At 46.2% G+C, this 16,969-nt stretch overlaps 1 protein-coding gene across 1 annotated transcript in view; it reads left to right on the top strand.

Annotated features, from left to right (window-relative positions):
• Positions 1-16,497, top strand: part of rs1a (retinoschisin 1a) — a 29,156-nt gene extending 12,659 nt beyond the window's left edge. Inside the window, exons 4-6 of the mRNA XM_038802547.1 lie at positions 8,835-8,976; positions 14,398-14,593; positions 15,757-16,497. Of these exons, the coding sequence (XP_038658475.1) occupies positions 8,835-8,976; positions 14,398-14,593; positions 15,757-15,912 (494 nt within the window). The 3' untranslated portion in view covers positions 15,913-16,497. The remainder of the gene's footprint in view (positions 1-8,834; positions 8,977-14,397; positions 14,594-15,756) is intronic.
• The last annotated feature ends 472 nt before the right edge of the window (positions 16,498-16,969 follow it).

The following is a 16,969-nucleotide window of genomic DNA, read 5'->3' as shown; positions in this document are numbered from 1 at the left end:
TCTGCAACAGGGTCCTCTTAACCCTTCCCTGCCCATACAAGTCTGAAATAATCATAGCTAGTTTTCGAAAGAAGGCCATCGGTACAAAGATCGTGAGTGTCTGCAATATGAACAGGAACCTTGGCAGAACGTTCATCTTCACCACTTGGACCCTTCCTGCCAAAGACAAGTGCAGCTTATCCCACCTGACCTCTTCCACCAGTTTTGTTAAATTCCATTTGTTTAGCATCGGCCATTCCCTCACTCCCTGAATCCCCAGGTGTCTAAACCTGTCTCTGGCCACCTTAAATGGCATCCCCCTGAATTGGCTCACCGACCCAACTCGTTCACAGACAACACTTCACTGTTCCCTAAATTTAACTTGCATCCCGAGAACATCCCAAACTTCCCCAACAGGCCCATGATCCTCTCCATGCTCTCCGGTTGGTTCAAAACATACAATAGTAGGTAATCCGCATATAGCGGCACCCGGTACTCCCTTCATCCCCTCAAAATCCCTTGGCACTCTGCCAACCCCCTAAGAGCCATTGCCAGAGGCTCTATAGCCAGTGCAAACAGCAGCAGCAACAGCGGGCCTGCCCTTTACGAAGTGTGTTTGGTCCTCCGCAACCACCTCCGGGGTACAGCCTTCCATTCTTCCCGCCACCAACTTAACCAGTACTTTCACATCCACATTTAAAAGCGATATGGGCCTGGACACCCCACATTCCAATGGGTCCTTCCCCTTCTTTGATATTAATGTGATTGTTGCCTGTGTCATCGCCTCCAGCAGCTCCCCCTTCTCCAGCGCTTCATTAAACGCCCAAGAGATGTGGTGCCAGGTCCATCGTGAACTCCTCATCGAATTCCGCCGGTAAACCATTGGACCCCAGGGCCTTCCTCGACTTGATACCTCTTATACTGTCCAATATCTCCCTCAGCCCCAAGGGCTCCTCAAGCGCCTGCCTCTTCTCTTCCTCCAACTGTGGAAACTCCAGTTCATGTAAGAACCATCCCATGAGTCCCTCTTCACCCCTGGGTCTGACCTGTACAGCTCCTTATAGTAATCCCAAAACACCATGTTTATCTTTTACAGCTCCGATAGCACATCCCTTGCCCCAGTCCGTATCTTCAATATTTCCCTGGATGGTCTGCCTCCGTAGCTGATGTGCTAACATTCAACTCGCCTTCTCCCCGTTTTCGTACTGCACCTCTCTTGCCCTATGCAGCTGTCCTACTGCCTTTCTGGTTATTATTGCCCCTGTAATTCTTTCCTCCTCGCCAATCACTCTGTGGTGGCTGCCCTCGAGTACTCCCTATCTACCTCCACTATCTTGTTCATTCAGGGGCTGTTTAGCACACTGGGCTAAATCGCTGGCTTTGAAAGCAGACCAAGCAGGCCAGCAGCACGGTTCAATTCCCGTAACAGCCTCCCCGAACAGGCGCCGGAATGTGGCGACTAGGGGCTTTTCACAGTAACTTCATTTGAAGCCTACTCGTGACAATAAGTGATTTTCATTTTTCATTTCAGTTCATTTTTTCATTAGCTGTTCATATTCTTCCCTCATTTCCCTACCTGCATGAGCCTTGAACAAGATCATCTCCCCTTGCTCAAACCACTGCTTTAAGCGCTTCCCAAAATGTGGCTGCCGACTCCTCCCTGTTCTGGTTCAATTCTACATAATATTTAAGCATACCCTCTATCTGCCAACAACCACGAATCGAATCTCAACCCCGGCCTCTGCACCCGTCCCGATTTAAGCCGAATTGCCAGCAAGTGGGATGCATGATCCAAGATGACAATCCTCGCGTATTCAGCTCCCTCCACCAAAATCAAAACCTCCTGGCTCACCACAAAAAAGTAGATTCTTGAATACTCCCTATACATGTGAGAAAAAGGAATACTCCCTTTCCCCAGGGTTCTTGAAGCACCACGGTTCCACCAAACCGGTTACATAAACCGGCCCAGCTCCTTTGTCATTCGTATGCTACCCATTAACCTGGGGCTCAATCTATCTACCCTCGGCTCTAGAACACAATTAAAATCTCCTCCCATAATCAACTGGTGCATGGCCAAGTCCTGGATCGCTGCCAGCAACTCCCTCATAAAACCTACGTCGTCCCAATTCGGTGCATACACATTCACCAATACCACCGGCACCCCTTGTAATACCCCACTCATAGTAACATATCTCCCACCAGGGTCCCTCATTTTCTTCATGCCCACAAACTCAGTTTTCTTCCTCATCAAAATTGCCACCCCCCCTCGACTTTGAACCAAACCCCGAAGGAAAACCTGACCCACCCACCCCTTCCTCAGCCTAACCTGGTCCTTCACGTGGAGGTGTGTCTCCTGCAGAAAGATCATCTTCGCTTCTAAACTCCTTAAGTGCACGAAGGCACAAGATCTCTTCACCAGTCCATTGAGCCCTCGCACGTTCCATGTTATCAGCCGTACCGGGCACTTACACCTCCATTCCCCTCTACCGTCTGCCCTCCTCACCTTTCAGCTCTACCTCCTGTTAATTTCACCCTGGCCCATCTAAATTGGCCCCTTTCTCCATCCCTTCTTAAACCTCGCCTTACTGCATTACCCTTCCCCCCAGCCCCTTCCCCCCACGGCCAACTCTGTCGCAGCCTTCTCTCCCATCTCAGTTCCGTTCACCAGCAGTGCCTGCCAGTGTGGCAACTTCTGCCCAAAGGCTCCTGCTACTGACCATCCCCCCTCCCCCACCCAGCCCTCGGCCTCACCTCGCTGTCCTGTGAAGAAGGCTCCCCGCTGACCTCCCCCTCCCCCACCCAAACAAAGACTCATTGCGAACCACAGGTCACCTCCCCCAATGACAAACCAAAAGAATAAACGCAGCCCCAGGCAGCAGGAGGGGGTGGGGACATCCAGCCCTTTACAAACTTTTCATCCCTGGCACCCTTTGTTGACCTCACAGTAAAAAGAAGAAAAAGCCCTCCATGTCGGAGGAAAAGAAAAAAAAAACCCTACTTCCAACCCCCACCCGTATTCTCAATGACTTCAAAGTGCCAGCACCTCCATCTCCCAAAATGGTCCAGTTCAGTTCTCCACCAGTTTATGCTCCTTGATAAAGTAATTAGCCGCTTCTGGGGTCTCAAAATAATATTCCTGGCCTTCGTAGGTCACCCATAGTTTTGCCGGTTAGAGAACCCCAAACCTGATGCACTGTCGATACAGAACTGCCTTAGCCCTGCTGAACCCCAAACGCCGTTTTGCTAGCTCAGCTCCAATGTCCTGGCATATTCAGATCTTGTTCCCCTCCCATTCATAGCTGTGTTTCTCCCTGGCCCAATGCAGAATCTTCTCCTTCTCCACGAACCTGTGGAGCCGCACAATTACCGCCCATGGTGGCTCGCCTGCTCTAGGCTTCTGCCTCAGAGACCTGTGCGCTCTGCCCACCTCAGGGGCCTTGTCCAGCACCCCATCGGCCACCAGCCCTGCCAGCATCCTCAAGATGAACCTCGTGGCACTCGCACCTTCCACTCCCCCAGGAAATCCGCAGATTCTGCCTTCTCAACCTATTTTCCTGCTCCTCCACCTTTGCTCCCAGCATCTTGCAAAGATCTCCTCAGAGCCCCACCTCCGCCTCCAATGCCACCACCCCATCACTGTGATCTGACATCACCTCTCAATTGAGACCCCTGCGTCTCAAAGCATTCTCCACCCTCTGCATCGATCCCTTCAGGGGTGCGACAGCCCCTTCGTTGGCCTTCAATCTGTCCTCCTGCATCGCCTTCCTCTGGTTGCGGAACTCTTCCTTGATGAAAGCGATCAACTGTTCCATCTGGGGCTTTCCAACTTGGACTAACCCTTCCCCCTCCGCAACCACTTCCACTGGCTGCTGCGCCACAGGTCCCTTCCAACTCCTTGGCCAAGTCCTTCACCTTCTTCTGGGTTTTGATAACCAGCAGACATACCACTCCCCAGGGGAATTCTCCTCTGACCTTCAGTTACACTTTTCTGTCGAAGTTGCACCCGATTTCGGGTAAAAGTGCTCTTTTCTATGCCTTCAACCAGGAGCTGCCCTGTGTGTGACCACTCACACCATGGCCGCCACCACAAGTCTACCTTTCTGTCATACCCTTCTCCCATCTCATATTTGTTTTGTTTAATGCTGGTTTTTATATTTTATATTTTTCCAAACTTCTGACCTGTCACTCATCTTTTGAGAAATGTAAGTTTGTTCTTTTAATCTGGTACTATCTTTAACTTCGTTAGTTAGCCACGAGGGATGCATCCTTCTCCCACAGTCTTTTTTCCCACTGGAAATTATCTTTGCTGAGTGTTGTGAAGTATGTCCTAAAACATCTTCCACTGCATCTCGACTGACATATCCCTTAAACTAATTTCCCAGATCACTTCAGCCAGCTCTATCTTCATGCCCTCACTTGTCCTTTTTTAAGTTTAAAAATACTAGTAATAGATTCACTCCTCTCTCTTGAATTGAAATTCAATCACTGTTATCACTGTTACTTTGGGCATCTTCACTATGAAATCATTAATTAAAGTTGTCTCATTACACATTACCAGATCTCATGTTGCCTGCTCTCTAATTGGTGTTAGAACATGCTGCGTTAAAAAATGTACTAAAAAGACTTTGAACTCATCTACCGGGCTATCTTTGCGTGTCTGATTTGTCCAATATATATCTAGATTAAATTCATCCATAATTATTACCATACCTTTCTCACAAGCTCCCATTATTTCATCCTGTATACTCCATCCTACAACGTACTGTTAGGGGACAATACCCCTTCAAGTGACTTGCCTTTTTGATTTAATAATAATTTTTATTATTGTCAAAAGTAGGCTTACACTGCAATGAATTTACCGTGAAAATCCCTTAGTCGCCACATTCCGGCGCCTGTTCGGGTACACAGAGTGAATTCAGAATGTCCAAATTACCTAACAGCACGTCTTTAGGGACTTGTGGGAGGAAACCGGAGGAAACCCATGAAGACACAGGGAGAACGTGCAGACTCCACACAGTGACCCAAGCTGGGATTCGATCCTGGGACCCTAGCGCTGTGAAGCAACAATGCGAAACCAAAGATAAAATACTGGAAAATCTCAGCAGGTCTGGCAGCATTTATAGGGAGAGAAAAGAGCTAACGTTTCGAGCCCAGATGACCCTTTGTCAAAGCTATAAGACAAAGAAAGTGGGGAATATTTATACTGTGGAGTGAGAATGAAAGATGAGTCATAGCCACAGAAACCGGGCAGCACGGTAGCATGGTGGTTAGCATAAATGCTTCACAGCTCCAGGGTCCCAGGTTCGGTTCCCGGCTGGGTCACTGTCTGTGCGGAGTCTGCACGTCCTCCCCGTGTGTGCGTGGGTTTCCTCCGGGGGCTCCGGTTTCCTCCCACAGTCCAAAGATGTGCGGGTTAGGTGGATTGGCCATGCTAAATTGCCCGTAGTGTCCTAAAAAGTAAGGTTAGGGGGAGGGGGGTTGTTGGGTTACGGGTATAGGGTGGATACGTGGGTTTGAGTAGGGTGATCATTGCTCGGCACAACATCGAGGGCTGAAGGGCCTGTTCTGTGCTGTACTGGTCTATGGTCTATGTTCTATGTAAACCCAGGGAAATGGGGTGCTAATAGCCACACAAACCACGGGGAAAGAGTGCTAATGGCAGTCCCTAGAGAGAACAAAAGATGAGAAACTAACATCAGAGGGTGAACTGTGACAGATGTAGATGTGGGGGGAGGGGAAGGGGGAAACAAAGGGGAGAACGGGTAAGGAAAGGTGGATAAGATGGCGTCGGGGGGGGGGGGGGGGGGGAGAAATATATATAAAAAAAGCCAGGAGAGAAAGAAATGGTAAAAGACAGTTAAAATGAAATGGGATGAAAACAAATGGATCGAGGTGGGGTAGAGCTAATCATCTGAAGTTGTTGAATTCGATGTTGAGACCGGAAGGCCTAACCAGAAGATGAGATGTTGTTCCTCCAGTTTGTGTTGAGCTTCACTGGAACATTGCAGCAGGCCAAGGACAGATATGTGGGCTGTTTGGCCTTTCACACCTTTTGTTCTCTCTAAGGACTGCCATTAGCACTCTGAGTGGTTTCTGCGGCTGTTAGCAGCCCGTATCCCAGGGTTTCTGTGGCTATGACTCATCTTTCATTCTTACTCTACAGTATAAATATTCCTCATTTTCTCTGTCTTATAACTTTGACAAAGGGTCATCTGGACTCGAAACGTTAGCTCTTTTCTGATTCTACACCTTGCTCTTTTGAGCCAAGGTCATCTCTCACCCCTGTACTAATTCTGTCCTTAATTAACAGAGCACCCCGCCACCTTCTCTTAGCTTTCTGTCCTTCCAAAACGTACCCTTGAATATTCAGATCCCATCCTTTGTCACCTTACAGCCATATCTCTGTAATGGCGATCAGAAAATACAGATTGCTATTTAAGCTGACAATTAATCTGTTTTGTTACAAATGCTATGCACACTCAGATACAGAACCGTTAGTTCTGTTTTTTCCTTCCTATTTTTGCAATCTCTGGCCTTATCTGCTGGGACACATTCGTAAGTTATGTACTCTGTCCCTTCTTGGCACACTCTAATTATCATGATCCTTATTGCTACCTTGCTCTCTCCCTTTGTCACATCTTCCCTCATTTAATACCTTTCCCCCACTACTTAGTTGAAACCCCTTTACCATTCTTATTAAACAACTTACCAGAACAAGTCCCCAGTACTGCCAGTGTCCCATGTACAAAAAGCTATTTCCCCACACCAATTTTTAAGCCAAGCATTCAACTCTCTATCTTTATTTTCCCTTTACTAATTTATTTGTGACTCTGGATTATTACCTTGGAGAGTCTGCTTTTTTAATTTAGCCCCTAGCTGCTCATACCCACCATGCAGAACCTCCTTCCTAATCATACCAACGTCATTGGTAAGAAAGTGGACCATGGCAACCAGCTCCTCATCTTCCCACTGTAGGTTCCTCTCTTGATTCCCATACCTGCCTCACTTGCAGTCACATCCTTCTGTCCCCCCTGAACATATGCAAATCAGAAGATCCTAGCTTAAGGGATGTCACTGCCTTCTAGAACGAAGTGTTTAGGTAACTTTCTCCAATCCTGAAGCATTGCAGTGCCGAATCTCAGACCCCAGCTCTAATTTTGAGCTGAAGTTTCTCGAGCTGCAAACATGTTTGACTTGGATCACAGTGGCATCCACTAGCTCCTACATACTGTAGCTGGAACACATCACATGTTCTGCCATCTTTATATTTTATTTTGTTAATCAATACTTTTACTAATTAAATTTTAATGCATGCCTCTAGTCCTGCCTGTGCTTATATTCTTATTTTAATTAATGTTCTATTTACCCCAATTGAAATGACCTAGTTTAGGTAAGATAAACAGGAAATACTCATCAGTCAATCGCTTAATTGCTTCCCTGGGACGTCGCACCTTGATTTTTCTGTCGGAACATGACTCGAAATGGTGATGGCCCAAAGACTCACGGCCTTGCTCTCCTCCTAAAGTTTCAATGTTTTTCTGGTCCCGCTCCTCCCAAAGCCAAGGATTCACTTCAAGTGGTTAGCACTGGGACTACGGCACTGAAGACCATGGTTCGAATCTCAGCCCTGGGTCACTGACTGTGTGGAGTTTGCACATTCTCCCCGTGTTTGCATGGATTTCGCAACCACGACCCAAAGATGTGTAGGGTAGGTGGTTTGGCCACACTATATTGCCCCTTAATTGGAAAAAATTAATTGGGTACTCTAAATTTATAAAAAAATAAGGATTCACTTCATGATCAGACCCTTTTGTACCAAATGAAAGGAATGCTCCAAGAACATTTGTTCGCTAATATTGCTGTGAATCTGAACCTGTTGTAATATCTACTGATCACTGCTCACTGGCAGCCTTAAGCATTATTACAATTTAGTCATTAGCTTGACAGGTCCCTTTGCGGCCACCACAAAGTAGATGGATCCAGGTATTTAATAATAATCTTTATTGCCATAAATAGGCTTGCATTAACACTGCAATAAAGTTACTGTGAAAAGCCCCTCATCGCCACATTCCAGCGCCTGTTCGGGTACACAGAGCAAGAATACAGAATGTCCAAATTACCTAACAGCAGATCTTTTGGGACTTGTGGGAGGAAACCGGAGCACCCGGAGGAAACCCACGCAGACACAGGGAGAACATGCAGACTCCGCACAGACAGTGACCCAAGCCGGGAATCGAACCTTGGACCCTGGAGCTGTTAAGCAACAGTGCTAATTATTGTGCTACCGTGCCGCTCATGCTGGTATTTCACTGGTTATAAACTGAAAGGGGAGGTGAAGGCTGATGCCATGAGGATTTGTGGTTGAAAGTAGATCATGAGCCTCATGGATAGGCCCAGTTTCCATGTACTAGCTCAGATCTGTGAGTAGGTGGACCTGAAAATAGAACACAAATACCTGCACTCTAGACCAATCCTCATTTACATTCTGCCACATCGCCTAAATCTTTGTCAAGCGAGTCTCTTTGCTGCTTCAATTCTTGCCTCTTGTACATTCACTGTTCCAGCATTAGCTGTCTATGCCATAAACTCTGGAATTCCCTCCCTAAAAAACTCCACCTTTAAGACTACCTCTCTTTTTTATGGTTTGTCACCTGTCCTAATGACTCCACATGTAGATCTGGGTCAAGTTTTGATTGATAATTCTGCTGTGAAGCTCCTTGGGGAATTTTACTGTGCTAAAGATGCTATTTAATGGATTTTTTTTGTTGAAAGGCTGATTGGTTGCAAGTGGACTATTTAATTACAATGTCACATCAATGCACCCTTAAAAGTTTTGTTAATTGTTTTTGAATTAGAGTGCCCTTATCACCGAGCTCTTGGGTTTGAATCTGGAGCTGTTACAGAAGACCAGATAAGCTGTTCCAATGAAGAGCAATATACAGGGTGGTATTCCTCATGGATGCCAAACAAAGCAAGAATCAACAGCCAAGGTTTTGGGTAGGTAATCACATAGATTCTTACATCAACCGAGGCATTAAATGGTTCAACACACCATTATAATTTATTGCAGTTCCTCCATTTTATTACAATTTTAGTTTGTGATTTGATCAAGAACTGAGATGGAGTTGTGCAACAGATCATAAAAACATTACTAATGGTAATTAAGTTAATTAATTACATTTGTTCTATTGATTTATGTATCAATAACTTGACCCATTGACTTCATTGTCAGTGAAACTTCTGCAAAATTTATTGTCGGTCGCAATTCTCCCAAAAAATGTCTTAGTTATTTTGTGGCGGGTTTTTCAGGTAGTTCCCTGCCGCTATTCAATGACACTTAGTCACTTTTTTGGGTCCTGGGGAGTTTCTCACCAGTTCAGCCCACACTTACAAATTTTTTTTAGCACTGGGGAGCTGAGCTGCGAGATCGGCTCGCCATTTTGAAAGGGTGCATCGATCTCTAAGTGAGCTTATGGGTTCCCCACACCATGGGAAATGTCACCCCCTCCCACATAACTGGACACCAACCCACAAGTGATTACACCCCACTATGGGGTCCGCCTCTTCAGGTCCCCCCCCCCCCCCCAAGCCCCCTTACAGCACCCCCTACCTTCTCGGACCCCACTCATCAACCCCCCCAACCTCCCTGAGACCCCTGCTTACATGCTCTGCACTCCCTCACCCTTCAAAATCCTCCACCCTCATTTCATGGGCCTGGCCCCACTCGTCCACACTTGGGCACCCTTGCATTGCCACCCAAGCAGTGCTCCTGCGAGGGTGGCAGTGCCAAGATGCAAGTTGGGCAGTGCCAAGGTTCCTGTGTTACAGTAGGAGGGTTAGGGAGCCACCTTGCACTTGCCCTGACCACCCAGGGGTGTCCGATGACCTGGGAGATCCTCCGGGTGCCGTTTCACCTGGTCCACGCAAACGTGGACCAGCACTGATTGGCGCCCAGCTGCAGCCTACCTGGGGTGGCTGGAGAATCGAAGGAGGTCAGTGGAGGTCAGTGGGAAGGTTTGTATGTAGGTTTATGACCTATCTCCGCGAGCGTCATTCAGTCCCGCCCATTTGGGGCGGAGTTCTAACTCCCAAAGTCTCTCGGGAATTGGGTGAATCTCGCGAGGCGCGGAGCCTGTCGAAAGGCTGGCTGCAGGCCTCTCCCGATATTCTCTGGCCCCGTTGTGCTCTCGCTTGAGCGCAACATGCCCCGAGAATCGCACCCTTAATCTTAGAAATATGCAGCGCAATTCTTAGTTTATGAAGCCTTCTCATACTTGTGGAATATTCTTTTTCTAGGGGCCAAGAACTCCTTAGGATTTCTGTTTTGATCACAACTTAATCTGTTTAAACAGCTTGTGAACTGAACCACACAACAGTTTTTCTCTTGTCACAGTAACTGTTAAACCCGAGGTATGCTAATTAATGTCAATCTCAGTAAATTGCTTACTGGAGAACACTTTGGATACCAACTATACCTGGCTAATTCAAAAGGCAGAGGAATGTCTCAATGGACCAACTAAATCACTTGTGCAGAATACTTGCCAAATAAAGTGATTCCCAAAAACAAAATGTAGGCGAATCACTGCCGAATAATTGGTCATTTAAAATACCTGCAACTGAGATAACTGAGACTCCCTTGTTCCTTCAGATTCTCTCAGCAAAAATACAGTTTTATAGTATCATAGAGTCATACAGCACAGAAAAGGCCCTTCAGCCCATCGGGTCTGCGCCAGGCCAAAACACATCACCTATTTATTCTATTTCTCATGGTAAACATGTTAATGCTGCTCAGAAAATCTTGATCTCCCCCATGTAATGGACATGGTGATTAAAATTTGAGAATTAGAGGTTCTTGGATTTAAAAATACATTTTCTTTGTCAGTTCCCAATACCACAGCATTGCACCAAACTTAAAGTGCAATTTACATGGAGCTTGTTACTCGGCTGGTTTGAGAACAAGTGATCATATACTCTCAGTTGCTCGAATAAGCAATCCTTACACACACATCCACACAAGTTTTGCTTACAAAGCGACAGCTTGAATGATTCGATTGACAGAGGGCGAAGATGAATGTTCAACAGAGTGCTCGTATTCAAACTAAGTGTCAATGACTATTTGAACTGCAGCAAACCCATACCAATTAGATTTCCAAATTTACCACTGAATAAAAAAATAAATCAGTGAGATAGATAGCACAAACACATACCTTTTAATATTGAATTATCGTAGAATTATCCTTTTTAAACAATTTAAACAGGATAAAATTTGCTATTTTAATTAGAAGCCGACTTAAAATAAATGGGTTAACATTTTGTATTAAAATAGGAAATACATTTTTTTTATTTTAAAAAAATATTTTAATTCTTTTTCATATTTTCTTCCAAATTTACACCTACCAACAATCAAAGGTAACAAATACAATGTCAATCCCCTGGTCAACAATTCCCCCTCCCACCACTCCCCAACGTTTTAAATACAAACATGAAAGAAAAGGATTCAGGAATCCACCATCCACTCATACATAGTCACCAACAACATACACCCACCGTCCCTAATGTTCGATGTCATCCAATTCTTAAAAGTGCATAATAAACAAAGCCCATGAATTGTAGAACGCTTCCATGCTTCCCCTCAACTCAAACTTCATCTTCTCGAGTGTTTAAAAACTCCAACAGATCCCCCGTCATGCCAGAGCAGGATGGAGAAACTGACCTTCACCCCAACAGGACCCGCCTTCGGGGCAATCAGTGAGGCGAAGGCTAAAACATCTGCCTCCGCACCCGCTTCCAACCCCGGCCGATCTGATACCCCGGATATGGTCTACGGAGGACTCGGCTCAAGCTTCATGCGCACCACCTTCGAAATTATCCTGAACGCCTCCCTCCAATACCCCTCCAGCTTTGGACAGGACCAAAAGATATGACCATGGTTTGCGCCCCCCCCCCCCCCCCCGCAACATTCACAAACATCCTCTACCCCCTCGAAGAGTCGGCTCATCCTCGCCTTTGTGAGGTGCGCCCTATCCACCACCTTCAGCTGTATCAGACCCAACCACGCGCATAAAGTTGAGGCATTTACCCTCTGGAGCACCTCACACCACAACCCCTCCTGCATGCCCTCTCCCAACTCTTCCTCCCACTTTGCCTTAATCCCCTCCAGCGGTGCCTTCTCTTCTCCCAGAATCACCACATAAATCGCCGACACCACTCTCTTCTCCATCCCCCCAGTCGCCAGCACCTCCTCCAACAGCGTGAAGACCGGAATGCTCTGTATCTCCTTCTTAGCGAAATCTCGGAACTGCATATACCTAAACATTTCCCCCTGGCCCAACCCATATTTCGCCCCCAGCTCCTTCAGTCCCACAAACCGGCCCCCTAGAAACAAATCCTTTATTGCCCTGACTCCCTTCTCCTCCCATCTCCAAAAACACCCATCCCACTTCCCTGGCTCAAATCTGTGATTCCCCCGAAGCGGCATTTTCCCTTGACCCCGCCCCCAGTTTAAAAGTGCTGCCGCAACTGCCCCCAGATTTTCAATGGCGCTACTACGATCATGGAAAAATAGGAAATAAATTCGAAAGGAACACAAAATGTTTATAGTCTAACAAGTGGACACCATGGGTGCGATCTACCAGCCTTGTTTCGCCCGGCGCGAAAACTAGTGGGCTGGTTAGATTGTGGGCGAGGCCGAAATCGGAACCATGCTGGGCACCGATTGGTGAGTAGCCATCTTCAAAATCAGGCAATCAGCCCTGGGGCATTGGGGCTGCTGCCAGATGGCCAATACATAAACTTTGACCTGGACCAAGCGTAACAAGATGATCGGGCAGCAGGAATCACCACCATCATCAGGTCCAGGGAGTAATAGATGGCATGCTTGTCGTGTGGAATAACATGACGGAGGTTTTCACATGTTTCGGGTGTAATGTGTTTTAACCAACCTGGACATTCTCTGCGGTGCCTCGGCAATACCCACCTGAGGCTAGGTCATGCTCCTCAGCACTCCGGTAAGGTTGACCTGCATTAAGGACTCGTCTCCCTGAATCCCGGAAATGCTATTGAGACGCTCAGTCATGGCAGTCACTGACTGAACCATGGCTTGGACACCACCACTCATGGTGTTGACATCAAGCTCCAGGCTCTCCACTGCAGTCACCCCCTATCAGTGTTGGCCTCAGATGCCTCGCATTGCCGACGCTATCTCCTGCTCCCATAGCCTCTGGGACTCTCCAATCGGTTATGAACCCGTTGGAGTGTTGCTGACATCCCCCTCTGAATCTCACTGCTGCATCTGAACCACTGCATCAGCTCCAGGATAGCCTGGTCCAGAGGCTCGGCATCTGACTGGGACTCAGCTGGGTCCTGTGATCCAGCAAATCTCCGTTTCCCATGAAAAATCCTGCCGCCACCTGACGTGCATCTGGACCTGTGTGATGCTCACCAGATCGTGCCCCAGAAGCCTGTCCACTGCATTTACCCACTGAGGTGTGTGGGTCTGCACTGGGGATGATAGCTGTGCCTCAACAGTGGCATCCTTGGCGCTCTCCTCTGAGGTGTTCTCTTGGGAGGTCAAGGGGCATCCCGATGGGCCCGCACTGCCAGCTGGAGATCTTGTTTGGGAAAGGACGTGGTCAGTGAGAGGGAAGGATCAGCACTGACATGAACAACTCACGAGTGACAAGTCATCTGGGTGACGGCCGGTGGATACTCACCTCTGCGGCGTAGGCCAAGCTCAATGTCGGTGAGTGATATGTCCTCAGCCACTCAGAGCTCATGCCTTATAGGGGTTGAAGACCAAGGTCCAGAAACTTGCGGCCCGTCTGGGCCCTTCTCTGCTGATTGTGCGCTAACATCTCCTGCGGGGACACAGAGGGCACATTGCGAGCCCAAGGCTTCATTCTTTGCAGTGTGGGGGAGCATGGCGAGGCTCAGACTTGGGCAACACGGCCAGGCATGGGTATGGTGGGTGCCAGGATGAGCTTAGGCACGGGACAGCTGGCGAGATTGGTGCCAGGAGGCTGATGCCAACTCACCCATGTGGCCCAGTGGAGGTTGTTGAGCTTCTTGCGGCACTGGGTGGTGGCCGTCCTGGTCACACCCCTGCAAGGGTTTGCTCTGTGGCATCGTTAGCAAGCAACTGCTGAGTGCAGTCCCGGCAAATCACCTGGCAGGACAGTTATTTGTAGTGTAAAACACGTGGAGCATTACTCAGTGCCCTAATTAACGTTAGATACCAGTGATGGCCTCGCTGGGTTGGCTATTGGGAAATATCCGGTGAACTCCGCTCGCAACACTTAACAAATTCAGCTAGATCGCACCCTATACTTTATAGTCTTTGCTGCTTTCAAATTCAATATCCATATTTCAACAATTTATCTTCTAAAGTTTCACTAATGTCACTTTTATGTGTTATCACAGGTGTGCATGGCTTTCAAGGTACCAGGACAATCAGCAATGGCTTCAGATTGACCTGAAGAAGATCAGTGTTATTTCTGGAATCATTACTCAAGGACGATGTGATACTGATGAATGGATGACAAAGTACAGCGTGCAGTACAGATCTGATAAAGCATTTAACTGGGTTTACTATAAAGACCAGACTGGAAACAATCGAGTAAGTACTGGCTGCCATCTAGAAATAAGATAAAGGATGATATAAGTACAGCAGTGAAGTCCTCTCTGTCCGAATTCACATTCCAGCTCTTTTTTTTACACACCCATAAGGACACCTGCAAATTACAGTGGTGAGAGGTTCGAATTAGCTCATTCCAAACACGGGAAGAATTTTCAAATCCACACAGTGACCCAGAGCCAGGATCGAACCTGGGACCTCGGCACCGTGAGGCTGCAGGGCTAACCCACTGCACCACCGTGCTGCCCGGAAATAACATACTTAAGGGATTCATGTTAATGGGTGAAAGCAGAACAAGTTGTAAATCGAGTCATTAGTAAACATTTAAGGGGCAGCACGGTGGCACAGTGGTTAGCACTGCTGCCTCATGGCGCTGAGAACACGGTTTCGATCCTGGCTGTGGGTCACTGTCTGTGTGGAGTTTGCACATTCTCTCCGTGTCTGCATGGGTCTTACCTCTACAATCTAAAAAGATGTGCAAGGATTGGATATGCTAAATTGCCCCTTAATTTAAAAATAAAATGGCTACTCTAAATGTTAATAAAAATTAATAAACATTAAAAAAAAATCTTGAGTGTTTTGCTTCAGCAATTATAACCTGTTGCCACTCTTTGCACTAGTAATTTGCTTAATGTTCCAACAAGAAGAATATTAACTTGAAGATCTGGGATCAGTGTGAACTTGAACTGCTATTGGCCCTTTAGTGTAGTGAAATGTCCAAGCTACTGCAATGTACTTACTCTCGTATTGGTTCTGCAAGTGTGTTATTCCAAGCTGATTTTGAATATAACAGCATTTAAGAGATTCTAGTAGTTGGGTGTACTAAACTAAGACATGCCACCAGGTAGCGAACTTCTCTTGCCGTGTACTTGCTTGATTTGACGTTGCATTTTACATTGGGTGGAATATTATGGCCCTGCTGCTGAAAATGTAGCGAGGCGTTCAAAACTCCATTGAGTTCGGCAGGACCAGAAGATCTCACCGGCAGGAGGGGAAATAAAATTCAACTCGTGTATACTAAAAAACTGATAAAAGTCCTGCTAATTGAGGGTTTGATTTGCCTCTATTATTTGCCGTTAGAAAGCTTTGATTAAAATGATGTCCTGAAATCAGTTTCTCAGCATTATTTTTTCCCCCTCCCACAGGTATTTTATGGGAACTCAGACAGGTCATCATCTGTGCAGAATTTCCTGCGTCCTCCAATTGTAGCACAATACATCAGGATTAAGCCATTAGGTTGGCATGTTCGGATCGCTATCAGGATGGAGCTGCTTGAATGCATGAAGAAATGCCAGACATAATCATGTCATATGTTACACAGAAGAAAGAAATAGCACGTCCTGTGGAAAAAAATCCAAGCTGCTGTCAATATTCATGATATATCTGATTAAAATTATCAAAATGACTCTATTTCATCTTATTTAAAATAACATTGTCTTGTGATGGATATAAGAATTTTTAAATGTATATTGATGTGTGTTGCAATAATTTTATTGAAAGAACTCAGGTTAAAGTATCCAGATTATATGCAAGCTAAAGCTGTGATTAAGGGGTTAACAGCTAGGCAGGCTGTGATGTCACTTATGGGAGGGGTGGGTCTGTTTTTGAGTTTGGCTTTCAGCCCTGTCCTGTGTCTGTTTTTAAGTTTCATTTTTAGAGTTCTGCCCTGAATTCGGAGGAAAAGAGGTGTGTTTCTCAGACTGACGTCTGAAAGCTTCTCTCCCAAGGACTTTGTGCATAAATCTGTAAGCCACTGAGTGTTACTTTTATTAAAAGTGGCACTGGACCTGTGTGTGGATTTTGTGTAATTGAAATTTTAGAAGCGGATGGGAAAATAAGCTCAATGAATTGTTTAACTTAATTAAAAAGCTGTTTTTTTCTCTGTATGTTAATGGAGTGAATACTGTGTTAATAACAAAGTTTGTTTTAATATTGTTTTAATATCAAAGATCCCTAGTTTATCAGTGGAATCATTCCTGGAGCAAAGTATCCTTTCCTCACAGTTTATAAATTGATAAATTGTTGAGGTCAGTCTGGTTTCTTAATATAAATTGGAGTCTGATCCACGCACTGCAAGTCTTTAAGTACTATCAGAACAAGTTTGGCAATTTAAATCCAGTAATATAGGGGTGGAAAGTTGTTCGTTTTTTGACTGTACTGAAAAGCAGTCCTTAGTGCAGATTAAGTTAAAAGCAATCTCTGCAGGGATTGAGTTATCACACTTTTTCCAACGCTGCAATGTTAGTTTTGATTCAGTCTAGAAGTGACTGGATGCCCATTTATTCCTGTCCTTACTGCCCTCTATTAGTTCCCCGTCATCCAAAATATTGAATTGAAAATCCTTATCAACATCTATAA

The sequence above is a fragment of the Scyliorhinus canicula genome, chromosome 7 (genome assembly GCF_902713615.1).
Source record: "Scyliorhinus canicula chromosome 7, sScyCan1.1, whole genome shotgun sequence".
NCBI classification, from domain to species: domain Eukaryota; kingdom Metazoa; phylum Chordata; class Chondrichthyes; order Carcharhiniformes; family Scyliorhinidae; genus Scyliorhinus; species Scyliorhinus canicula.
Note: the sequence above shows the minus strand (reverse complement) of the source record. Positions and strands in the feature narration are given on the sequence as shown.